Genomic DNA, 27,021 nt, shown 5'->3' on the forward strand with positions numbered 1-27,021 from the left:
CCCTAGAAGCTAATCAATGATTAAATGTTTGCCAAGGGCCTCCTTCAGTGCATCCCAGGAGGGAGACAGCCTCCTCCCATGGGCCCCTCGATCTTAGTAGTTCAACCCGAACGCGGATTCAATTCTATTGATTTTATTTCAGAAGGATGTAGTTTAACTTTTTTTTTCTTCTTTTTCTTTTTTTTTTTTGACATAGTTGTTTATGTTTACTGATAAAATGAAAGGAATTTTTATGTCATGAACTAATCTAGCCTTGACAAGATGAAACAAAACGTTGGATAGACATCATAAGAGAAAGGAAAGGGGAATCCAACTTCGCAGAGCTTTGGGATAGTTTAGGGCTTACGACTGAGAGAGGACAGACCAGAAAATGTTCTCATCTTGGGGTGACGCCTGTATGTAGGACTGTTCTTTTAGCTCTAAAATCTGTTGAGTGTTTCCACATGAAAAATTCAAAGAAATGCTCCTGATGATTTGCCTCAGCGAGGTGTAGAGCGACAGGGGGAGAGAGGGGAGTGGGGAAGTAAACCAGAGGCTTCACCCCAAAACACGTCAAGAGTGTAAGAGGTTTTAGGTACTGAAGAAGTTGAATTGCCTGTTTTCTCTGCATATGTGCTCCCATACCATTTTAAGAAGAAAGTGCTTCGTAAAGGAAACCATACTTTTATTGCTTCCTACAGTCCACGCGGGGGTGGACACGGGCCCTGGGTTTATGGGGCCGGGAACAGCCGGTGAGTTGACAAATGAACTCTGCCTGAGCGGTCGCATGTCTCGGGCCCCGTGCCCGGCCCCAGGGCGGACAGTGAGTGGCCCTGTTTTCGTGGGGCTCAGAGGCCGGGGGTGGGGGGCGGTGCAGAGGAGTAGAGTGGTCTGTGGAGTAGTGTGTCTCTGTGACAGTGGGCACAAGAGGAACAAAAGGGATGGAACGCAAGCCCGTCTTGGGAGGCTGGAATGGCCAGGGAAGGCTTCCCAGGGACACAGCCATCTAGGATGAGGCCGTGGGATGCACAGGATTGGGCGGGGGAACGGACAAAAACAGGACGCGAGATGCTCGGTAGAGCTGAAGGGTTTGAGGGTGAGTCATGGTGGGGATGTGGGTGTAGGGAGGGAGGCGAGAGGCGGCAGAGTCAGGCTGGGCAGCCCTGGAGTCTGGTGAGCTGCCCAGTCTTGTTAGAGCATCCGGGCTGCATCCTCGGGCCCGTGGGGACCCAGGGAAGCAAAAATCACCCAGGGTGCGGGGTGGAGGGGGGACTGGAGGCTTGAGAATCAGGAGAGAGCTGGTGGGTCCCTGCATGAGGGGACGGGCCTTGTGGGGGAAGGGAAGAGGGTGAGCCCAAGTGAAGATTGGACCCCGGGGAATGGCTGCCTGTGGGAAGGAAGGATCACGGCATTACTTGCACTTGGGAACACAGGAGCAGAATCAGGTACAAGGGGCTCAGGTCATCACTTCAGTTTCGAATACGGTGAGTTCTCAGGCTTCTGCAAGACACGTCAAGATCGGCGGAGATAACCAAGAAGCTTCCAGAAAGAGCTGGAATGCAGTAAGATCTAAGAGATCTGGGGGAGAGATAGGAAGTTGCCAGTTTTCAAAATATAGGTGGTAGTGGACAAGATCGCCTACGAGAGATCACTGAGCTTAATCAGAAAAGCAAAACAGCCCAGAACAATCCCCCTGAAGAACAATGGGCTTTGAGGGCGAGAGAGGCCCCTAAACGGGAGTAAGGGGGGCTGCCTTCCACCGTGTCAGGTGCTGTAGGGGAGTCAAGCAGACAAAGACAGAGTGTCTGGTGGATTTAGCAACATGGAAGCCACTGGCAACCCAAACATCAGTTTCTGCAGAGTGACAGACGTCAGACTGTCAAGTAACAAAAAATGAGCAGGGATGAAGTAGACACAGCAGCGGGAAGGGGCAGGGGATCGAGACGGGTTTGTTCTCTGGGTTACACTTGAGCACACCTCAACTCTTATTGGCTAGAGTCTTTTTTTTTTTTTTTTAAAGATTTTATTTACTTATTTGAGAGAGAGAGTCAGAGAGAGGGAGCCCAACAAGGGGGAGGGTCAAAGGGAGAAGCAGACTTCCTGCTGAGCGGGGAGCCCAACATAGGGCTCGATCCCAGGACTCCAGGATCATGACCTGAGCCAAAGGCAGACACTTAACCAACTGAGCCGTCCAGGCCCCCCTTGGCTAGAGCCTTTTAAAAAATCACTTAGTGATCATGTAATAGGACTTTTTAGTAGAAGACACGATTCTAAATGTTTTTCAAGCATTACCTTATTTAATTCTCATAAAAGTTCCTGAAAGTTTTATCATTTCCATTTTTTTTTTTTTTTGAAATGGGGAAATGGAGGCACAGAGAACTTGTCTGAGGCCCCATAGTTTCTACATGGTAGAGCCAAGATTTAAGCCCTGGCCGTCTGGCTCCAGAACGCAGGCTATGAAGCTCTACACCTCTCTTTAACACAAAACATGCAGGATCACCCAAGAGGATAGTGGGAGCCTTAGAAAAATGACACAGGGGCAACATTCAAAAGATCGGCTTTCATGTAACACTTCACAGTTTGGCAAAGGTTGAAAAATCACTCAAAGCAATGCGGAGCCAGCCATCTTCCTTCCACTGCGCCAGTGGCCTTCCCCAAATCCAGAGTGCTGCTGTATTGACCCCTTTTATTTATTCATTGATCGTTTGACATCATAGACATAAAAGCGTGTGAACTAAATGGATTCTCAAATAATTGGTTTCCTCTCGGAAAACAAAATCCTCAGCCTTCTTGCAAATCAATCTTGGCCCAAGTGTCTTTGCTGAACCCTCTGCATCTAGAAGGCTGAAGAGATCATTATTCGTCAACATTTCCTTCCTTTGGAACGCTCTTTAAATTAGGTAAAGTGTTTACAAAGTTACTTTTCCAATCATGACCTCTTTTCTAAATTGGCCTTGAACATTCTGTTTCCAAGGATAGCTAAAGATAATTTTTAAAATCACGGCAAGCACGAAGGCCAACTACTGAAGGAAACATTTCTTAAACAGTCCAAATGAGAAATGGCTTTGCTGAGCTCCACTCTAAAGCCAAGGGCAAGCGCTGCTTAGATCGTGAGGAGCCATAGAAGACCGTGAAGAAGACGCCCTATCCATTTTACAGTAAAAATTGTATGCACACGGGGCGCCTGGGTGGCTCAGTGGGTTAAAGCCTCTGCCCTTGGCTCAGGTCATGATCCCAAGGTCCTGGGATGGAGCCCCGCATCAGGCTCTCTGCTCAGCAGGGAGCCTGCTTCCTCCTCTCTCTCTCTCTGCCTGCCTGCCTCTCTGCCTACTTGTGATCTCTGTCTGTCAAATAAATAAATAAAATCTTAAAAAAAAAAAATAAATCGTATGTACATTCCATTTTCCTCCACGGAGTAGGAGGAAAACACTAAAGCCTCAGAAGGCTTCGGGTTCAAGCTTCAGTGCTGCCAATAACGGTGTGACCAGGCACTGCCCCCGCCCAGGGGGGCTCGAGATTTTTAATTGCGAAATGAGGGACAAGGATGGGGAGAATGGGAGGTCAGTGAGGTCCATGGGACAACTCTTTAAGATTCTTTTCTGCTTGAAGGTGTTAGTAATCAGTGAAATAATATGGGACCATGATTTCAGTTGGTATAAGAGAGTTTCACATGAATACCCACTATTTTTCAGAATCTGCTCATTAAACTTTGTTAAGAATACAGCAAGGATGACAGGAAGGATGGATGAGAACATGATGTTCGAGAACAGAGAGATGGTGAGCTCGAGTAGAAACCTGTCGTCAAGGAGAAAAGAGAAATCAGAAGAAAGGCTTGCCGGAGGAAATGTGACACAGGACCTGATAGACATGACCGGTATCTGAATTGATCAGAGCTCAGGATCCATTTTAATGAAAGCGCATTAGGCCAAGAAGTGAAACAGGAGACAGGGTGGCAAGGTGGAAACAGGGACCACAGCAGAGTTGATCCCGGGGAAGAATATCCATTGTTCAGGCTGGGAGGGACTTGCGGTTAAGCACCCATCTTTGGCCTCTCCAAATAAGCATGTCCTAGTAGTTAATCTTGGGCTGCACACAGTGTGTTCAGACAAGAACACACGCAGTGTCCAATCTAGACCACACACCATCTTGTGATGCCCTGCTGGAACAGGAACCCACACTATGTCTGTACACTTCCCAGGGTAGGTAAACACCCACAACGAGGTGCTGTTTATGAACTCTACCCAAAAGGGAAAAAAAAAAAGGCCAAACTCAGACTTTGTAAACTTTGCAGATCCCATTCAAGAAGAAACCTGGGTGGCTCAGTGGGTTAAGCCTCTGCCTTTGGCTCAGGTCATGATCCCAGGGTCCTGGGATTGAGCCCCACGTCGGGCTCTCTGCTCAGCAGGGAGCCTGCTTCCCCCTCTCTCTCTGTCTGCCTCTCTGCCTGCTTGTGATCTCTGTTTGTCAAATGAATAAATAAAATCTTAAAAAAAAAAAAAAAAAAGGAAGAAGAAGAAACCAAACCCAGATAAGCCAGATAGGAAAATCAAGAAGAAAGTAAATAGATGTCTCTTTGAGGGACACAGACATGTGCTAATATCTGAAATCGTTTTGAAAGCAATAATGAAATGCTACTGACAAAAATGATTCCCTCCGCAAAGCCTGGCCACCCGCTGAGGTCGGGTCAGAGCTGTAGTGGAAGACAACTTTCCTGGGGAGGAACCTAGGATGAGAAAATGCAGCCCAGCGTTGCTTTTGCATTTGGAAAGACTGCCACTAGGAATGGCGAGCATATAAGATGGAAAAAGAGCCATCGGGATGAAAAGAAAAATAATGCTCGTTTCTAAGAATGCTGCTGCTTTGTTTTATGAACTAGTCTATTTGTTTTGGCTGCAACCGAACTCAAGAATGTTTTCTGCATATTTTACAGAGTAGTTTATAGACATCAAAGGAACAATCTCTCCTTTCATCATTATTTACACATAAAAATAATGCAATTTGTGGTGCATAGAGGATGTTACTTCTTAAAAAGCTCTCGAGTCTAATTTATTAATTGCTTGAGATTTAAAGTTAAACAAGGGTGAGATGCAAATCGCATGTTACTCTGAAATACTGTACCACCAAATCTTGTTTTATTAATGAGATGGTGAACAGCCATATGAATATTTATTTAGGTGGTTAGAGGGCTTTATGAAGAATCCTGGAGCAAGTGACAGAGACATAAAAGCAAAAGGGTTCTGCCTCTTGAAGAAAATGGGGTCTGTTGCTTTGTTTTTAATTCCACTTTTTCCTCTGTGCTTCCAACATTAAAGCATTCCTGTAACCCACCAACCACCCCAGATCTCTTTCGCTCCAAATCTTTGGTTTCAGCTGCTCCCCCTGTGCCCTGGTAGCAACAGCCTCCTCTTGACAAGCTGGAAAAGGACATTTTGGTCTGCCCTGACGGCTCGAAGGCATCGCATCAGTTTTTTTCTGATTTTTTGTCAATTACATGCATTTGGCAAACACAATACACATACAAATATTAGATTTATTTTGATGCATTTATTTTGATTTAGTTCCTTAGAAATTCTCTTCAAGCTGTCAATTAACTCTCTATATTCTATATTATCTCCTGGAACAAATGTCCTAACTACACACACACACACACACACATGCACGCACATAAAGCAGAATGAGCTAGGCCTGTCTTAAATATTGTTTCATAGCTTATAAGACACACTTATGCAGAACGAGCTATGATATTACAGCTGTTTATTCACAGCTTCACTTTTGTCTCACCAAGAATATGTAATAACTGCTGGAAAATGTACATGCCATATATATGCATAGGGACACATATCCTATCTTTTTTGGAAAACCATGTGCACACCAACATACCAACACACACACACACACACACACACACACACACACATTTCATATACATATAAGCATCCATTCCATTTCCTTTTGTAAAAATCAATACCCGTCAACATAGAATCATGTAAAACAGAGTCAACTTATGAAGTCAGGTGTTAACTTTTGTAGCAACAAAGATGACGGTAAACAAGGTCCCACCAGGCCATGGGAATCCAGGGGCTCTTCTTCCCATCCCTGTCTAGCCTCCTCCCTGTTCCCTGTGGCCTCCCCTCCTGCCCCATCCAGCTCTGTGCCTCAGGCCCCCCGATACCCCGTAGATCTGCATTCCCTGCTTCCTGCTCTAGATACCACTTCCTAGTCCTTCAAATGAGATGATCTCATCTAATTGTTAGGGAGAAAGTCTCTGATTAAACAATTTCACATTAGAGCGTGAACGACTTCAAGTGGTTTTAATATGTTAACACATCAAGGATGTCTGCATCTTAAAAGAAGAGTTTGATAACCCAAAGGCTTAGATAGTTAACTGCAGATGTGTGTGTGTGTGTGTGTGTGTGTGTGTGTGTGTGTGTGTATGTGTGTGTATGTGTATCCCTACCTCTTTTAGCTACAAGGTTGGGGATGATACACTTCGAGCTGCCTTAAAAAAATACAATAACAGACCTAAGATTGAGCATTTAATAATGAGAGATTATATTCTATTATAATTCTTATTATATTAAGTCCGTATTCTTGGGTGCTCAGTGATTCGGCTAGTACGCAAAAGCCAGAAATAATGAAAGAATCATTAAGCCTTAAAGAGAGCTTCATGAAAGTAAAAGTCCTCAGGGAAGGGACAGTCAGAAAGTCAGAAAGGTTTCCTAGAGGAGGCAGGTAGGACCTTGAGATGGCCTTGCAAGAAATTAAAACATCATCAAAATGTAGAAAAGGAGAAACGAAATGTCCTATCCCCCCAAATGGTCAGTTGCCCCATTTTGAAACTCATTCAGGCAAATTTAAATGTATGTGCCCTTCTGCCTTCTTTTCACTTACAACATGGTGGCCATCTTGTCTCCCTTCCCACAGATCCACTTCAGTCTTTTAAAATGGCCTCATGGTATTCCATTGTATGGATGTGTGTGCCGTAATTCATCGCTTTCCCTAGCGTTTTGCTCAAATAATATTGCATATTCCTGCAAGTATGTCCCTGGGATAAATTCCTACCCCTAGAGCTGCTGAGTCAAAGGCTTTGTGCATTTCAGGGTGGGGTAGACGCCCATGATGCCCTCCAAGGAGGCTGCCCCACTTACGCTCCCAACAACTGTGCATTGCCAGGTATTTTTGCAAATTCAAAATTTATGCCTATCCAATGGCAGCCAGGCCCTTCACAACTTTGTAGTATTGATTTACATTTCTTTAATTATGAATGAGAATTCGCTTATTTTTCACAGGTTTGCTGGATATTGCTTTTTGTCTGTGAATTCTGTGTTTGCACCCTTTGCTTTTCTCGTCCACCGGCTTGTCTTTTCCTATTGATTTTCAAGCCCCCTTTGTAAGGCAGGGACGTTAGTGATCTAAGACTTCTCTGGCAGAGTTCTTCATCCTGGACTGAGCTGAGAGACTTCTGGCAGGGACACCAGCAGACAGGAGGCTGTTTTAAATCAAATGCAAGTTGAGAAGGGCTCTGAATAGGGTCAGAGCAGAGGAATAAGAGATATTCTCGGATTCTGGTGATAGGCTTGAGGTAAATTGGGATGAAGGAAAGAAAGGACAAAGATGAACCCAAAGTTTCTAACAGGAAACAGAAAGCCTGGGGGTAACCCTGATAGGCTAAGGAAGAGCCAATTTGGAAGGGAGGCTGGTAATTCAGTGTTGTAGTTCCTGAGTTTGAAACAGCAGTGTAGTCTCCAAAAGAAGATGGTTTCCAGGCAGGAAGAGATACAGGACCCAACCGGGAATCAGGCTGAGGCTTCTGGGAAGCATCCCGAAGGAAGTGACAGCTGAAGCCATGCAGAAGACGAGCTCGTGGTGGAAGGGAAAAGGGGAAGTGAAGGACACAGGACAGAGACTTGAGAGAAACACCCACAGGGAGGAAGAGAGATCAATAGAGGAAACAAGTAAAAGTAGTATCATAGAAATCCAGAGCAGGGGTTAGCAAACCATGGCCAACAGACCAACTCTGGCACCCAGCCAGTTTTTGTAAATAAAGTTTTATTGGAACACAGCCATGCCCACTTGCTGACTTATTGTCTAAAGCTACCTTCACACCACAGAGGCAGGAGCTGAGTAGCTGCCACAGAGATCATATGGCCCACAAAGCCTAAAATAGTCACTGTCTGGTCCTTTACAGAAGAAGTTTGCCAACCTCTGTTCTAGAAGGAAAATTGTTGGTCAGTACAGTCAAAGGCTGCATGGAGTTAGAGGATGATTAGAAGTGGGAAAAGCACCACGGAATTTAGAGAAGTAGTAATAGGTTAGTTACTTTGTAAACTGCCCATATATTGGGCTTAGAAAATGGACTTTAAGGGAACATATGGAAGAGCTAAGTCATATAGCGCCTATCCAAAAAACGCGAGCAGGTGGCCGGCCAGTAGCTAGAAAGCGCAGCAAGAGGGATAACAGAATGCTGTTTATCCACTTGTCCATCCACACACCCCTTGTTCTGAGAAGGCTGGGCAGCACCATGAGCATGGCGACTATAGATGGAAATTGGTTTCATCAAGAAAGGAGGAGAGGGGCGCCTGGGTGGCTCAGGGGGTTAAGTGTCTGCCTTTGGCTCAGGTCACGATCTCAGCATCCTGGAACTAAGCCCCGCAACCGGCTCTCTGCTCAACAGGAGCCTGCTCCCCTCCACCCCGCCTGCCTCTCTACCTACTTGTGATCTCTTTCTCTGTGTCAAATTAAATAAATAAAATCTTTTTTAAAAAATGATCTTTAAGAAAGAAACAAAGGAAGTAGGAGAAAAGGAACTCTTGTAGCAGCAGTACCCTAGTAAATGTTTAATAACTGTCGCTCCAAAAAAAAAAAAAAGTCTTTGTAGCAGTGTGTACCAATTTCCATGGTGTACACATTCCAGCAGGCAGAACTCCTGACAATGTAACAATCAGCTCACTCAAGCTAGCACAAGCCTGGGCCAGTAGCCCAACCGGGTGTTGCTGCCACCCATGCCCAAGGTGGGGATAGAGTATAGGAAGACAGCAGCAACATGCTGAATTCTTTGGGAATAAAACCGAGGAAGCAACAGATAGTATTATGCTCCATAAAAGGAAGAGGCATATATTTCACCGTTGATAAATAGGAAAAGAAAGCTTTATCAAGTCACCTGAAACTGACCAGAAGCCCAGCTTCTGCCGGAGAGAATGGGCCAATAGTCAATTAAATCAAGACATCATAAAGCTACTTAATATAACAAATATATTAAGTCATTATCAAGTCTTCTAATAATTAAAATTCTTATAATGCAGTGCTTCTGAATATACACATGGATATGAATATATATATATATATATATATATATATAAAATTATGTGTATAAACACATGTATATACATAGTAATCTTGGTTATGGAGGCTTACAACTATGTATTTCAGTGTTCATTATGCTCATTTAACTGACTTTGAGATAGTTTCTGAGATAGTTCAGAATCATTAAAGATCAAAATATTTCTAAATAGCTCTTATTTTTTTTTCAAATATTAAAGAAACTGATGTTTATATATGCCAATATTTGATTCACCAAAGCCATTCATATTTCGGACCATGCAGTAACAAAATTCACAGAGTGGTTTCCAAAGAGTAGCGTTTACAGAGCTACTGGTGAAGGAGAATCTGTTTTCACTTGTATTCTTTGAATCACACTCAGTCACTCCCACATTCTCTCACTGAACCCTAACTGGTCTCTTAGTATATATAAGGCAGTGTCCCAGAGGCTAAAAATACTTTTCATAATGCCTGATGGATTTTGTCCACTGAACAAATGATCTTCAACTAGTTTTTAATAAAGTAAAATTTTGCCGGAGAACAGAACTGAAGGAAAGGTAGGGGAGTATAAGGCGCTGGGGGGGGGGGCGGTAGAAGTGTTCATTTCTTCTCTGCTCATCATTTATTGTTATTGCTTCTTTTTGCTCTAGGAAGCAAGGTCATAATTCACTACTATGCTGTACCCAATCTTAACTTCCAGAGTATTCTTCCTGGAAAATGGTACTTAGGGCTTTTGCCAGTATGAATGAATGAATGGCTCTGTCTTCCTTTCTGAGTACACGGGCAAGCCTTCTTGGGTGGGATGGAAAATACATTTCTATTCTTAGCATTGTTAATTCTAATCCAGGAGGGCACAAAGAAAATGCCATTACCCACCCCCCACCCCCGCCCTTAGGACGTGCATACAGGGGAGACAGGAATTAAATAATGAACAGGTCCCAAACAAAGCCATCTGATGCTAGGCACTGAGATTTCTTTCTGTTTCTCAATGACTAAAACCCCACAATGAGGTTTATAATTTTATTCTTTGGGAAATGGATTCCTGTAAGCTTTTAGCACAGTGAGAATTGCCCAATCTTATGAAATATTCTCTTTTTCCCCCTGAAGCCCTTCTGGTAATACAGACCAGATTTCTAGATGTCCTACTGGCAGCCGACCTTTTCTCGTGAACTCCAGTCAGTGGCCAAGGGAGAGAAGCATCAGTGCTTTAAAATCTCTTTTCTATGCCTGCAAGCAAAAATTTTACAACATTTCTCCTTGATATGAAATCTCTGCTTGGACATCTGGCTTCACAGTGAGGAACTTTCAATACACTAGCTTCAAAGAAAGGGCTTAGCCCTGGTGGGGCGGTGATGCCAGAAGAATGTTCCACAGTCTTTCTATAGAACTATTTCTAACAATTTCCCCCAGTGAACTTCTGTGAGTTCAGTGGCTAGAGCTAACTAACATTTAGATAACTTTGCTTTGGTGGACAGCCTTTTGGAGCCTTCCCGGGGGTAGACAAACTATGCAAGGTATAATATTTGCGAGGTAAGGGTATTTTATTCGAATCTGCCTAATCAGACAAAACACAACACTCCAAGATCGAGATTATTTACATCTATCTGCTGTAACACCCCAAATATTTACAAGCTTGCTGCCATCCACAAGATAACATGAGAATAAATGGACACTATTGGTCCTCAGAGCCTGGATTTATGAGGTAGTATCATTCACTCATTCAGCATATTTCTGGCACTTTCTGCTGGACCAAATTTTGTGGCAAGTGCCTGCTCCCAAGAAGCTCAGAGTCCAGTCAGTAAGAAAGTCAATCAAAAGACAGGTTCACAATCTCCTATCTGCAATCCTGGAATTCAAAATCCTCTGCAAACCACAAATTATTTCTGAAAGGTTACGGTTCACTTGCGAGGCAACAAAACTGCACTGATGTTTGCCAGGATTCCTAGCCCTTTTTTGTCCCATGTGTAATACGGGCAGTTTCACTGTGCATTTGTGCGTCTGGGCGCAGTGTGCTGACCCCACCCCACCAACGATAAAGGACAAGGACCGCACCACCTTCCTGGAGTCAGCAGAGCCTGATTGGTGAAACCTAGCCGACTCCAAGGTCTTGATCGGGGCTCTCAGACGAATATGACAGAGCAGCAAAAACTTCACCAGAGGCATGGCCAAAGCTGGCGTGAGCTTCCTACTCTCACATGTTACAGAAAAGATGACATTTAAATCTTAAAAGGGAAGGACCTCACACACAGTTCACGGGAGCACAGGGACCATGGCATGAATGCTGAGGACTGGCTGTTTGATGAGGCAGACAAAAGGGCAGCATCTACACAAGCATTTCTCAAAGTTTTTCGTCTTTGGATCCCTTTATGCTCTTAAAAGAATCCCAAAGAGGCTTTTTTAATGTGTATTATAGTTAATGATATTTACTGTATTAGAAATTAAAATTAAGAAAAATTAAGATATTTATTAATTTAAAAATAAGCCATCAATCCATTGTGTGTGAACATAAATATCATGTTTTTTTAATAAAAAATAACTATTTTCTAAAGCAAAAAACAAAAAAATTAGAAGAGTGGGTCTGGCTTAATAGCAGGGAGCTGGATTCTCCTGTCTGCTTCTGTCCTCCATCTCTTGCAATGTGTTGTTCTGGGTTGAGTACAGGAAAACAATCTAATCTTCCACAAATAAGTAATTAGAAAAGGAAGGATTATTTTAGTGGTCTTTTCAGATGATTGTGGATACTCATTGGGACAAATAAAAACTTGACAAGTGGTGGTGGTGCCGGGTGGCTCACTTGGTTGAGCATCTGCCTTTGGCTCAGGTCATGATCTTGGGGCCCTGGGACTAAGTTCCTCATCCAGTCCCTCCCTGCTCAGTGGGGAGCCTGCTTCTCCCTCTCTCTCTCTGCTCCTTTCCCTGCTCATGTGTGCCCTCTGTCTCTCTAACACAAATAAATAAAATCTTTAAAAAAAAAAAAAAACCCAAACACCCAAAACTTTACAAGTGGTAGTTTCTTAAAGGTCAGCTATAATACCCAATTTGACGCTCTTAGCCGTGAACTTTGCCAACTGCTCCACTGAAACCCATTGTTCTCGTTTATACTTTGTAAGGATCTTTTACCCACACACGATTTTGTAACACCGGGTATTGGTTATTTGGAAAACACTGGTTTGGTGAGTTATATAAATCTTCTAAATGTTGATATATGTCATTATATTCCTCCCTCTTTCGTCTCATTCACATCATTAGTAACACCACTGATCTCATCAGAAAAGTCTTTAAGTACTGGGAAGCTGTCAAGCTTACAGTGATGGTACAAGGTTTTCCAAATTTGTGATTTCTGCTTGAAAGCTCCGATTTTATCATCAGCAACAATATAGTCAACTGTGGGCCTTGAAGTGTCAGGTTTACTTCCTTCCTTCTCAAGAACACCTCTGCCAGAAAGTCATATCTGAATAAGCCTGGTTTGCCTGTCAATCGTTCCTTCCAAGTGCCAAGAGTTCAGCTTGCACTCAAACACACGCAGAACTGCTTTTCCTAAAGACAACACCCTACTTCAGTCTGCAGTAGAAACGCTTTGTGTGTACTTCCTATTAATATTAAAAAGATGTGTTCTCAAGGGTTGAGATTTAATAGAATTAATACTTTATTGCTTCAGGGTTTTTGTTGTTGTTGTTGTTGTTTGTTTTTAAAGTACAAGTAGATGGTGGTGAAGGAGCCAATCACTAATGGGGTGGGTGACAATGTTGTGTTTTGTGCTAAGACCAGCAATTTTATCCAGTGTGGCTTCTATACCATCAGTGCAAATGTGAACACAGTGAAAAATGCACATGATGGCTTAGTGTTATTATGAAGATAGTTTTGACCTTGTGGAGCTCCTGGAAAGAGAGTAGGGACTCACATGGGTCTGAGGACACTGTGAGAACTGCTGGTTTGGATTATATCAAGTGTTTCATATGCCATGCGGGCAACGGAAAGCCACTGATGGATTTTAAGAAGCAAACCACATGCTCATATTTGTGTTTTTGAGAGACTGCTTATCAACAGGGAGAGGGACAGACTTGGGACTGTTGAGTTATTGGCATGATTCTATATAGGAGGGATTTTAAGAGGCAAGGACGAGACGATGAAGGGCTGACTAAGAAGGCGGAACTGGTGACTGCAGGATGGGGTATGAGCTTGCAGACATTTAGAAGTTATTTCTAGAAATAGACCTCAGAGAGGTGAGGGAGCAGAAAGATTTATTCAATGGGATTTCCAGAATCTGACCTGAGGGACCGGGCAGTGGTATTTAATTCACATCATATAAGAAGAAAAAACAGGTTGGGGGCAAGGTAAGAATGAGAGAAAGAGAAGTTCAGTTTATAGGATGTCTAGTTTGGGCAGCCTAGTGGGTCTTCAAGTGAAAATGTGGGATGGTAGCTAGAAATCTGGACTGAGGTCTCAGAAACAAAGACTATGTGGAGATGAAGATTTAAAATTCATTTGCACAGAAACTACATACATGAAGGGGTGAGAATGTCCAGGAGGCATACAAAGAAAACAGAAGAGGTCTTGCCACTATTTGAGTGCTAAAAATGGGAACAAGGGACAGGGAATGGGGATGGAAGAGAGGGTTTCAGGATGGTGGATGAACTGAGCATGTGTTGCCACGGAGCGAAGGGAGATTTGAGAGGCTGTTTATGGGGCCAATTAAGTCCTTGTTCACAGATGTTCACGGACTCTTAACTAGAATGGTTCTATAACTTCCTTGCCCCATTGATGTGGATGCAATGAGGCTGGGCTGCGGGGATGTTTTTCCCTGCTCATCATTTTGTACTCATCATAATCCACCATGAGGAGGCTACCCCAGGAAGCCACTAGTCTAGGGAGATTGTCCAGGCACGTAGAGTTGTCCTGAACTCATTCTAAAACCTGGAGTCCAATAAAACCAGTCAGCAGCCTGAATCTAAACCACAGCAATAATCCATAGATATGCTGCAAACAATTAAATAAATGCTTGTTATTATAAGTCATTAAATTGGGGGCCTTGTTTGTTATGCAGCATTATTGTGGCAATAGCTGATGACTACATGTTCTTGTTAAATGTTATAAAGGAGACAAATGGGCTTCTAAGATCAAATAGAAGGTTTTGCAACACCAAATGAAGTGACTAAATAAGAGTGAAAACTAGCAAAAATGCATTGGAGCACTGAAATCGGGTAGTAAGGTATATAATAGCAAAAAACTCTCAAAAGCCTATAGTCAAGGAAAGAAACATGACTCTGGAGCACAAAAACCTCCATATCTGCCTATGTCCCCCAATTCATTATTTTGTTAGACGTCAACAAAATCCTGAGAAATCTCATTAGTATCATCAAATGTGGAGAGAAAAAAGCTATATGAGTGACCTCATCTTTTTCCTCTTCCAAAGTGAGAAGTGGAAATGGATGTAGTGGAAAAACAGGTAAATATCAGGGCTGTCTATCTCTGAGCAGAGTGAAGGTCATAGGACTTTAGGGATGCATGCCAAACTGGGATAATTCAGACCCCAAAGGGATATCAGATGCCCTCTCCCATTTAGGTAGTGTGAACGCAGAAACACAGAACATTCGCCCCAACCAGACTACACACACACCTCCACTCCAGCTCTTTCTTTCCCTCCTCTCAGGTTAGAGAAAATGCACAGACATCACAAATCACTTTTCTTACAGAGAGGAGACAATCATGATGCTTCAGAAACATGTACTGAATGTTTAATATGTAGAGGTATTCTGGTTAATTACTGAATTTATCCTGGTTACTCTACTAACCTTAACACAATAGAGAAAGACTTCTTTAGGAATCCCTCAAAAAAAGCAAATCATTTCCACAGGGGAAAACCTAGTCTTGCCCAGCCTCCCCCACAGCAATATTAAATGCTAGGTGGGCAATGTTTACAGTTCTTATGAGAAAACACGTGACCAGGAAGATGTGTCCATCTGACATGGTGTTCAAACATAAAGGTAAATGGGCAGATGTTCTTAAACATGAACAATTCAGGGAAGACAGAACCATGAGTCTTAAAAAAAAAACTATTTCCACTCCCCTTGATCCCCAGGCTGACCCTGGGACCTATCTCAACCAAGAGAATGTGGTAGAAGTGCCATTGTGAATCCCTACAGTAGCCTTAAGGGAAGTGCAGATCTGCCTTCGCCTATTGGAATACTCCTCTTGGATGCCAGCTTCCATGTGAAAGGTCTGAGCACCCAGTGCATGAGGCCATATGGAGAGCACCTGGAGCCATATTGGATGTTGCAGCCCCAGCCAAGCTTCCCGCTGAATGTAACTCCACCATGCCACACATGGAGTAGAAGAACCACCTGGCTTGTCCCTGCCTGAATTTCTGATCCAAAGAATTCTAGGCATATAAAATGGTTGTTGCTTTAGAACACTAAGTTTTGGGGTGGTTTGTTATGCAGAAGAGCTGGCTCTTTTTAGAAGCTTGACTTTAAAGGTAAGGAGTGAGCTAAAGCAGTAGATAAGTGATAAAGATCTTTTTGCTCTCAAAATAGGGCATACTATGGTATAAAAGATTTGCCCATAGGATTGCTTTTGTTTCTGTTACTCCTTTTCTACTCCAGGAATCCTGTTCTGTGAAAGACCTCGCTTGGTCCCTTGTTTCTTAGACAGCCAGAATCAGGCCCGCTGTTGGTCTCCACTACCATGATTAACATCCACTGGGCTCCCTTGGACTGCCGGCTCCTCCACTTTCACTAGTTTTTAGCTGTTTCTTATTGCAAAAGTGATGTTATAATTAAAAATATGGAGTTAAGGGGCACCTGGGTGGCTCAGTGGGTTAAAGCCTCTGCCTTCGGCTCAGGTCATGATCCCAGGGTCCTGGGATCGAGCCCCGCATCGGGCTCTCTGCTCAATGGGGAGCCTGCTTCCTCCTCTCTCTCTCTGCCTGCCTCTCTGCCTACTTGTGATCTCTGCCTGTCAAATAAATAAATAAAATCTTTAAAAAAAAAATATGGAGTTAAGGTAAAAGAAAATTGCCACAAATTCCACCCTGCAGAGATGTCCTCCAGTAAAATTTTGATATATGATTCCCGTCTTTTTTCTCTTTATATGTACTTTTATTTACAAACATGACTTCGTATATAATTTCTGTAAACTATATTTTCATTGAAAACTACCTTGTGAACATTTTCACTATCCTTAAATATCCTTCCCCAACACCATTTTCAATAGTGCATCGTTTTTAGTTTATGTACTATGGCAAAAAATATAGATAGGAAATAGGAAATATGAGTATTGTGGGTGCCTTGTCTACAATGGGACCTTGATAAATACGTATTGCATAGATGAGCGAATGCTAGAATAAACTTCCTTTGGCTAGCTAAAGCTTTGTGCAGCCTTCTAGCTGCCACCTTTGGGCACATTCTGGAAATGGGTCAAAAGTTGGGCATGTCTCTCAGGCAATGTAATAATGGTAGGTATTGCCAAAGTATTCTCCAGAAATGTTTTAGCAGGTTACACTATACCACACCAGTGGCCCTTAAAAGTGGATTGTGATAGGCTACCTTTCTCTCAAGAATTCCTTTAATAAAAGGTCTGCTGATCCACGGAGACATTATCATAAGCTCTGGAAGGGTGAGTAAGAGGTTTACTCTCCACCCTCACCCCCGACTGCCAGCTTAAGGGCTCAGCTTGTCCCCAACCCAGAAAGTGGGGCAAAGTGCATTTCACAATCAACATGCACACTCTTTATATGGCACTCTTTGATTCTCATATTTCAATACAGTAGTATTTAACATCACAAAATGTAGTACATGTGAGCTTGTTTTAACATAGATGCAGACAAATGCATTTGGTTTCAGAAAACCAAATACAAGCCTTATGGTGTCTGTGCCTCTCTCTGAGTATCTGGATCTATGTACCTGTATGTACAAAACACTCAAACACAATTAGAGTGCCCAAATCCAACAGCTGTTGCAGACATGCTGTTATCACTTAGGCAGACAGAAAATGAGATGAGGCTATCTGGGTTCATTTGTGCATTTGGCCAATGCCTGGCTTTCACAGGCAGAATGTAGAGACTGGGGTATGTCCAACAGCTCATGGCTGAGCCTTTCCCGTCATGAAGACCGTGGCTTGAACCTGGCTATGACAGTTGTTGGGCAGTATGAACTTGGGACTGGGTATTGAACCTTAGAGTCTCAGTTCTCCCACTTGTAAGATGAGGAGGATAGATATACCTTCCTTGTAAAGATGACAAGAAGGCCTAAATGCATAATGGGACTGGTGATGAATAAAAGTGTCTGGCAGAGAGCCTGGTATATAGGCCATGTTAAATAAATATGAGCTATTATTCCTTTTATTTTTGGTGACATAGTCTGGAAAAGAAAAGCAATGCGAGGAGTGCTAATGAATTACTTATCTTATGCAGGTTAGTAAAAAGAACCCCACAAAGGTCATTCACTTTATGCATAATCTAATTGAGTCAATCAAACCCGTACTATATCTGCAGCGCCTGGGTGGCTCAGTGGGTTAAGCATCCGACTCTTGATCTGGGCTCAGGCTGAGATCTCATGGTCCTGGGATGGAGCCCTGTGTCAGGCTTCAAGCTCGGCAGGGACTCTGTTCTCTCGTCTCTCCTTCTGCTCCCCCCCGCACTCTCTCTCCCCCCTCTTAAACAAAACAAAACAAAAAACTGAACTATATCTTACCTACATTATAATTTTAGTTATTTTCAAGTACCTATGTCCTGGAGGTCATAAGTATCATATAACATATATTTTAATATAATATGTATGTACATCTTTTGAATTCAGTCTTTAAGATCTGACACTTTTCTGGAAATTAGGATCACAATGGTTTTCTGTTTTAACAGGTAAGTGGATTAAAACTGCAAAAATAATTAAAAATAGGCAGATGTACTAATTATATTTCTTTCAAGATTTTTTTAACCTTACGAGACAATACTAGATAAAAAAATAAAAAATTTTAAAAAATAAAAAAGAGACAATACTAGAAACTACGCCATTATGGAGTAAATTTATGTTTTCCCTTTTTGCATATGTTGGGATTCAATTATTTATTTGAAATTTGGAAATTGCCTAGTGCATGGTATTTGGATATCGAGAAACTCACTTAAAATGAAATTTTTATATAACTAAAGGAATTTAAACAAAGTATTCAGCTCAGCTCATGCCAAGCAAAATAGTTCCACAGATCAATGAGTAACTCCTGCGCATTTATAAATGAGAAGAGCTTCAGAGATTTTTTTTCAATTACTAGAATATAAAAAAGAAACCTCTTTTTTGTCTCATACCCCACGTAGGGGGAAAAGAAGCTGGCCGATGGCAATATATAGGAAAAATCTCATTAAGAACAAGATAAAGTAAGTCCTCACCTCTAAAGTGAGGAGGCTGGATGAAATGGCCTTCAAGAGTTGGTCGATATCTGAAGGTGTTTTTTTTTTTTTTTTTTTTAATTCCATTCAGTCTTGTCCAGGCTTAAAGAGTATATTTTAAAAAGCAACTTACATTAGCACTAGCTTCTTGGTAAATTACTCAGATTGCCTACAATAGGCTATAGAAAAGAAAGACGGAGGGGTTAGGCAGAAAAGGGCAGCGATAAAACCCAAATGTTTCTTTTATTTTTCCTTGCTTTGTACGATTGCTCAACACGCTTTAAGCGTTGTTATAACAAAGTAAAATCACTGAAAAATAATCTTTTGCTGGAAATTCTTAAAAAAATTTTTGTTCTCTTTTAAATCTTATTTATAAAGGTTTCCAGATGCTTATCCTCGCAGATTAAACACAGCGTGATGTAGACACTTATAATAATATTCGCTGCTATGAAGCCAAGAAAAAACTACTTTGAGATCTAACTGCCTATCACCTAAAGAATCAGGGTCCAGGGAACTTTCTGTTGCTATTAAAGGCGTGATTCTCTGAAGCCATTTGGAAACAGCCTAGGTTCTCAGCAGCAACACATCTACCCTGTACTATGTCAAAGCACATCAAATGGTTGGCATTCCAAACCTCAAACAGGTTATTTCTCATTATGTGAATACATAATGAAAGGATGTGGGCAAAGAATAGAATGTAAATTGGAAGCTGACTTCTGAATTTATTAGCCAGCAGTACTGGGCTAAAACAGTCATCCTAATTTCAAGAGACGGTTCCAAAGTGGTTCTCAAGAAAAAGGACAGGGTATTTTTCAAATATTTGTGCAGTGTGAATGGACTGGGCTTGCCAAAAATGACTTTTTATGCTGGCATGTGATCTCTTCGAGGGAAGTCAGCCTGAGTCACTGGATACATCAAAGGTAGAGCCCAGTGAATGGAATTCCGGCAGGCCGCGCGAGGAAGCCAGATACCTGCACCATCGGCCCGCAGCCGCGATTCCAGCCCTCCTTTTAATTACATTAAAGCAGCTGGTACCACTGGTTACTGAAGTCTTCAGATTACCTTGATTGCTCGGTCATTATCTCTAATCAGCTGCTTCTTCTCATCTTCAAACTTCTGTATAACATCCTGGAGCCGCCGTTCCGCATCAAGCTGCTGCCGGCTGTTCTCCTCTTTCAGAGAGGAAATGGTTGTCTGAAGTTCTGCTATGATCTAAAATGAAAACAGCATGCTGTGACTTCCAATTCTTCAGTGCGAGGCATCTATTTTATATGTATTTATGCCTCACAAAAGAGCGGATTTGGCAAAACTCTAATCCACAAACTAAATATTTTCAATTAACATATCGTGCACTATAATGCATGAAATTCCACACAATAAAAGACTATAATAAAACTGTGAATGGTGAACAACTGCTGAACCAAATATATTTGGAAGACATTTCCACTATAACATTCCACAATATTTACTCACCAGAAGAAAGAACATCTGTGATCTCAAAAATAGGAAAAGCGTCAGATTTTATTTCGCTGAGAAATAAGACTTATTAGAATGAAGAAAGCGATTTTGCCTTTTCTAATACTTGGAACTGTAAGAACCAAAGGAAAAATGAACAGGGCTCCTTCTTTTTCCTTACCTAATTCTACACAACGATTTTTTGAGTGCTCACTAAGGTTTGTGCACCGTGTTGAGTGCCTTAAGTTCCCATGTCATTTACAAATGTTATTATCACCTGTCTTTTATAAATGGAGAAACAGAGGCATAGAGAGAGGTCATACATTTCCCACTGTCGGAAATGACATCGAACTAAAAAGACAGGCAGAACTTGAGCCACACAGTCAGATCAATCACTGTACCAAGTGGTTCCTCTCACTAGCCTTTTTCTTTCTTTTAGACAAGGTTTTGGTGTGGAAGAGAAGCTTATCATGACCAACTGATAGATAGATATCCATGGAAGTTTACCCAGAGACCCTTGTACTATTCTCTACATTGGAGAGCCGGTTCTCTCCACGAATGGGTCCCCTCTAAGTTCTCCCAAGGAATGAGGGACTTTTTTAAATGAACTGAGAATATGGCTCTTCCTTGGGTTTGGATGGCTACATTTCCTTTCAAATTCAATAGTCGTGACTTCTTAAAAGCAGGCAATAGTTGTTTCTTCTTCTAACAAAACAAAACAAAACAAAACAAAACCAACCTTAGCCCTGGTTGGAATAGGATTCCATTGGTTCTATGGGAACAGGGCTGGTTGGTGAGATACATTGGGCAATTCAGTTATCTTCCTTGAAGTTCAATTTTTCCACCTAGTATTTGGTGGCAAAACTAGAGTATGGTATTGTAAGACAATAAATAGAGACTCTGTGAAGTCTGCCAGAAGCCAAGTCCTATAGAAATATTAATTGTTACTATGGATATAAATGATAGCATATTTACAATAAAATATGGAGTTTCTATGCTTTTAGAAGTGAGCAAACTCACTGTACCAAAGTTTAACATTTAGGATTTGTAAATCACATGTTAAGACCATTGTGAAATAAATGGCAAAATACATACTAGCAGTACATTAATATTTTTAAATACGAACTTGGACCTTTTGCTATGAGTGGAAGAATCCATTTACTGAGAATAAAGATGTTTTTCATCTGTTTTCTGAATTTTGATTAAATGTTGTTCCCATTCTGGCATCAATTCAATGAATTCTCACAGCACTTCTATGAAACAGGGAAGGTTAAATTCTTCTAGTGAATGTCAAAAACTGAGGCACAGAATAATCAACTCACTCACAGTCACAGAGCAAGAGGAGCCAGAGATAAGAAAGAGCCAAATTTCCTTGGCCCAGCATGAAACTTAAGATTGATATTTTATAAGAGCATGGAGCCAAATAGTAAAAATAACTCACTATTTCAATGACTATTGGAGGGTTTCAAGTTAAGTAAACTACAGCTTTGTAAAGGGGTGAGCTTAAGTCTGTCATGTGTTCATTGTGTGTGTTCGGTACGTGTGAGTGTGTGTGTGTGCATATGTGCATGGATGTATGTGTGTGTATGTTTAGTGATATGCAGTATGATCACATGTCCAGATTCATATATCCACTGCCACAATCATGTAATATATTTTTAAAGTACAAAGTAATTTTGTTGCTTTAAAGAAAAGTAAGATTAGATTAGCTTTTAATTGGCCAAGACTGAAGATAAACGTATTTGTGGGTTCTTCAAGTGACCGTAAGGGCAAGAAACAGGGATCTCTCATTTTCAGAAGCTTAATGATAAGAGTACATCAAAAAGAAATAAATGCAGGTTTTGGAAGGAGCTATGAGCAAAGTCCTGGATGTTCTGAGGAGAGCATGCTTGCTTTTGTGTGGAAAATGAAACCTTACATTCTTGGGGGGAATGATGAGATTCTTGGGATGAAGTAATGAGATTATCTTTGGAAAGTTATTCTAAAATCTGACGAAGATGATTCAGGGAGAGTGTCAAAACATTTAAGGTGAACCACGGTAGGTAGGTGAGTAGATAAAGTGGTTGACACACTGACAGATGAGATGGATATAGAGAGGTAGCTGAAAGGTGGGTAATTTTTAAAGCCAGAATTGAGATTTAAGATCCCAATTAATACTAACTTGATTAATATGCTTTGGGTAAAGAATAAAACTCACTTGGTTATAGACATAGAGTAAAAGACTGTAGATTATATTCATCTTAGCTCAGTGCATGTAACTGGCACTTAATATTTTAGTAGTAGAACTATAATCATAGTAAATAAAAAGAATAATTACCTGACAAGTTATATTGAGATGATCTAGCCTTTTCATAGAATAATGATATTAAAAGTTTCTGAGAAAAATCAGAACTAATCTATGCAACCATAAACCCCACCAGTTTTGATTGAATCATAATTAAAATGTCACCACTCAACTGAATGTTTACCCTGCATTCGCTTCAGAGAGAGATGTAGATGTGAATATTTCCATGCGATATTAAAAATTAATATTTTGGGAAGCAAAAGGAGAGCTATTTCAAGCTGATGCCATAAGCAACCTAACTCACGAAAGCTCTAATAGTTCATTATTGCTAAGCATTTAACACGTTGCAAAAAATGTTTAGTGGGTCTTATTAAGTCTTAGAAAGAGGATTCTGAATAGAGGCTGAGATTTCCTCTTTAACTCACTCTGATGTTTTCCAGATTGTAGTACAGCTTGAGATTTTTACAAAACTCCTCTTTAAAATATAGCAGGGCCTACTTGGGAAGATTTGGTAGATACTGAGAGCCTCATCAAACAAGTGGGAAGAGTGGTTCCCCAGCACGTTTGGCTTCTGGGTTGCCACCCTGGAGAATGACATGAAGGTTGTGGCACGAGGGACCTGTGGAATATGTCCAGGCATAATCTGCCTCAGGTACGTGGGAGCAGGTGAGGGCACTGGGGGGAGCCAGGCTCTTCGCAGTGGGCGAGCTCTACTGGTATTCGGCTCTAGACTTGTCCACAGTGACCTGTCTTCTTGCAACATGGCGGTATCTTTCTCTGAAAAATGGCCGCCAGGTGAGCCAGCTGAATGGGGACAACTGTGCTAACACTGAAAAGGCAAAGTGAAAATGTCATATTAAGACAAAAAGAACAAAGTTTTGATTCTGATGGAAATCATATTTGGGAGTGTGCCCAGAGATGAGGCAGTCATTGCCATCATGATGAACATGGAGAATCTCAGAAGGGGCACAGTCCTGGGTATGCCACGGGCTTGGTGTTCATGGTCCATTAGATCCCAAAAGCTTGATAAAAATCTCAAAGATTAAGTGACTTCCTTTAAGGGAGGAAAATATTTAAAATATTTTCCAAATTTAACCTGATGATCTCCTGGATACTAATGCATTCATTATAAATGCATTCATCATATTACTTAAAAAATTTTTTTTTCAGAGAGGGATTTTTTTTTTTTTTTAAAAACCTGATAAAGAGTTAAGCAACTTTGCTTCTGGTGTTGTCCTCAAATTAGATAGGAGTTAGGGATCTTGGCAAACTATCACTAGAAAACAGAAAAAGTCAGTCTATGGTTCTGTTTGTAATGTTCATTTTCAAATAATGTTTCTTTAAACCGACTGGATTGTAGACCAATGTTTCCCCAATGCCCGTACACAGATACAAATATACACATATGCTTATAAACATATAAATATTTACATGTATTTAGAGGTGGACAAACAAAATATTATCAACATAAGGTTGTCATCCTACCTTTTATGAGGAGGATGGACTGTCTTTCAAAGACTTTTATTTTCCTATTTGGTGTTGCATAGGCTATAGGACATGACAGCTGGCACTAGTTGGCTTTTCCTCCTCCTCCTGCTTCTTCATGTCTTTACTTGGGAAAATATTTAGCAACCCCCTGTGCCTTTCCACATTTTGGAGGGAGATTTGATCAATTCTTGAATACCCAAAAATAATTAAAAATAACTTCTTGTTCCTTCCGTATCTCTTTTAAATTCTTTGTTCCCTCTTTTCTTGTCTCTATTTCCATTTTCATCCTGCTGCAATATGAGCTAACAGCCATTAAATGCTTTACTGTGTACTAAGCACTCTCTATTAAGCACTGTTTTCCCCCTTACGTTACTAAATACTTAAAACTAGCCTGTGAGGTAAGCACTACCCCCTCCTTTTACAAATGAGGAAACTGAATTCCAGGGAGTCCAGGTAACTCGCTCAAGGTCATATAGGTAGTAGGGCTGGTATTCAAATTCGGGTCGGTTGGACTCCAAAGCTGTAGGCTTTCTTCCACACTAACTGACGTTTAATTTGCTTTAATATGAACTAATCAAGCTTCTTCACACATTCCTTTAGATAAACTTAAATACTCCTGTTTACACTCTCATTATTTAAGCATTTTTACGGGCTATCTTCTATCTCACTTTCGGTCTGCCTCCCCCATTTAACATAACGCAAAATAAGCAGGACATAAGTACGCCAGCTACTTATTTTTCATGTCTTAATTTAAAGTGTAACTTCAGGAGTCATAATATTTCTTCTGATTACAAGATTCTTCTTATATGAAGACTCTTGCAAAAGAATTTAAAAGACTATTTCCCCGTGCTCCTTCTTCAAAGGAGGTCTGGGATGATGGCAATCAGGACATATCATAATCTCTTAAGTAAATGCATGTAAATCTTCACTGGGACAGAGACATTTTGCTTTCCGAGTGGGATGTAAATTATATGGCATATGCACATTTTAGAAATAATTGTATAATCAAAGAAATTTTATGAGTTATCCCCAGAGTTCGGGGAGTGGTGGTGCAGACTGAGCCAGGCTGGTGGCATCGGGCTGTGAGGGTCTGCTCTCTGGTCCGATCCAGGAGGGGTCCTGGCTTAGTCACTTGCTAACCAGCACGACCTCAGCTCTCTGAGCCTGTTTCCTCAGTGGGGAAATGGGGCCAATAATAGTCCTTAAGCCCAGAGTTCTCATGCATGAACACGGAGTCAACATGGTTAGTGCCCCATAAAATTCTTGATTTTATTACTCTTTTGTCATTGTGTGGTAACTTATAAAATGGCACAGAAATTTCAGTTCATGGCCACACATCACTGTGCATATGCGAAATTACCAGGAAGAGCTGATTTTAAAATCATTAAATATGATGCCCACGAAAGTGAATGGCTTAACCTATCCCATCTATACAATGAAAATTGCCATCTTTTATTCTAGAATTACTCATAAAACTAAGGAATTCTTGGGATTCCCTAAATGATACTATAGGATATCATTATAACAGCTTACACAGAAAAGGTATTTTAAGCATCATATGTCGAGTTGAGACAGGCATTCAGTTGTTGGCCTTCTACTAAAACTGCTAGAGCAAGACCAGGAAGCCAGATATATATAATGTAGGGACTTAATCATTCTCCTTTTCCCCAAAAGGAGTCAACAGTTGAGCAGATAATTTAACATAGAACATTTATCATTTTGAATTTTATTGCTAAGCAGTCTTCAGGTACAACTAAATGGAATATTGCAAAAAAGCACAGATGGTATCAAACTGCTTGCATCACAAATGTAGGTGTGCATTTCCCGCCCTTGTGAAATATGTTGCAGCCTGGGCTTGTTCAAGTGCACTGGCTGGTTTTACAACATCTGAGAGAGTGTGTGTGTGTGTGTGTGTGTGTATGTATGTTAGTTCAAATGGTTCAATATGCCTGATTAAAAAAAATCTTTTAAGAAGGCTAAAATACTAAAAGCATGTATTATTTATCCATCATCAAAAAATGATACTGACCCATAAAGACACTGAAGAGAATTAAGTTTAACTCTAAAGGACAAATGGTTTTATGTGTAGGTTTCTTTTTTGTTTGTTTTGGTTTTGCTTTTTTTTTTCTTTCTTTCAACATTCTTACCTGTGAAGATTTGGCAAGCTTCTGAGTGTATTCCTTCTCAATCTGCTTCAGCCTGCTGTTGGCCTGAAAAACACACGAACATGAACACACACACACACACACACACACACGGTGACCTGTGAGCTTGGTATCTCTTCCACACGCCTATCACCAGGCAGCTGGGCCGGCTGCCAGCTGCGCCGCCCTTCTGGGGCAGCCAGAAAACCACAGGGCTTGGCTTTGATCTCATGCCAACTATTCATCACTTAAAAAGCAAAAAGCAAAAGAAAAAAAAAAGTCTCCTGCCAATTATGAGACAAACACAGACTTCCGTGGAGAGAAAGAGAAAGCGAGAAGAGGTGGCAGAAACAGACTGAGCAAGAGTGCGAGGCTCGGAAGGTAAAGGAGGGAACCGCAGAAGCAGCGAAGGAAACAGGGGGAGGGAAGAGGGGAGGAGAAGCGGGAAAAGGTCAAGTTAATCTTCTTCCCCATTGTTGAAAGATGAAAGAACGAGGTGCTCCCGGACCGCGGCAGAGGGGCCATTCTGAGACTCACCTAGCAAAGACATGTGCCCCTAGTCTGCCTAACACACAAGGGCTACTTTTTTCAAGTGACAAATATATCGACATCAAACAATTTTCATGTCCCGGAAGGAGGGTGGCCTTCCCAGAGTAAGTCTGCATTACTTAGAGCTCGACTATCTCTCCTGCCACTCAAGTTCCCATCCTCCGCATGGGACCCTCTGGGAGGCTCGCCGCATCCTGAGTGCTCGGAATGGCTCCGTGACACACTGGACTGGGCCTTTCTTCTCATTCATTGTGCAAAAGCACCAAAGAGGCCCTTCCGACCCGACTGTGTCCTCTGCTTCTGGAAGAGCTTTGGTCATTACTCTCAAAGTTTCCTCTCTCTGTTCCCAGGTCTCTCCCCCCCCCTCCCCCTTTATCGGTCTGTCTGTCCATCCATCCGTCTCTGCAGCTTTTGCTGTTGGGCTGCTC

The 27,021-nt window shown here is 41.6% G+C and overlaps 1 protein-coding gene across 7 annotated transcripts in view; it reads right to left on the reverse strand.

The window, feature by feature from the left end:
- CEP112 (centrosomal protein 112) overlaps positions 1-27,021 on the reverse strand; it is a 461,470-nt gene that overhangs the window by 119,714 nt on the left and 314,735 nt on the right. For 6 of the 7 annotated variants that reach the window (XR_009400487.1, XM_059380609.1, XM_059380606.1 and 3 more), the window contains 2 exons: positions 26,048-26,110; positions 19,736-19,885 (listed from right to left, as the gene is read on the reverse strand). Coding sequence is in view for 6 of the 7 variants with exons in the window: in XM_059380609.1 (XP_059236592.1) it covers positions 19,736-19,885; positions 26,048-26,110 (213 nt within the window). In the remaining variant the exon portion in view is untranslated. The remainder of the gene's footprint in view (positions 1-19,735; positions 19,886-26,047; positions 26,111-27,021) is intronic. The other variant, XM_059380608.1, reaches the window with a different exon arrangement.

Source organism: Mustela nigripes, chromosome 16, assembly GCF_022355385.1.
Source record: "Mustela nigripes isolate SB6536 chromosome 16, MUSNIG.SB6536, whole genome shotgun sequence".
In the NCBI taxonomy this organism is placed as follows: Eukaryota; Metazoa; Chordata; class Mammalia; order Carnivora; family Mustelidae; genus Mustela; species Mustela nigripes.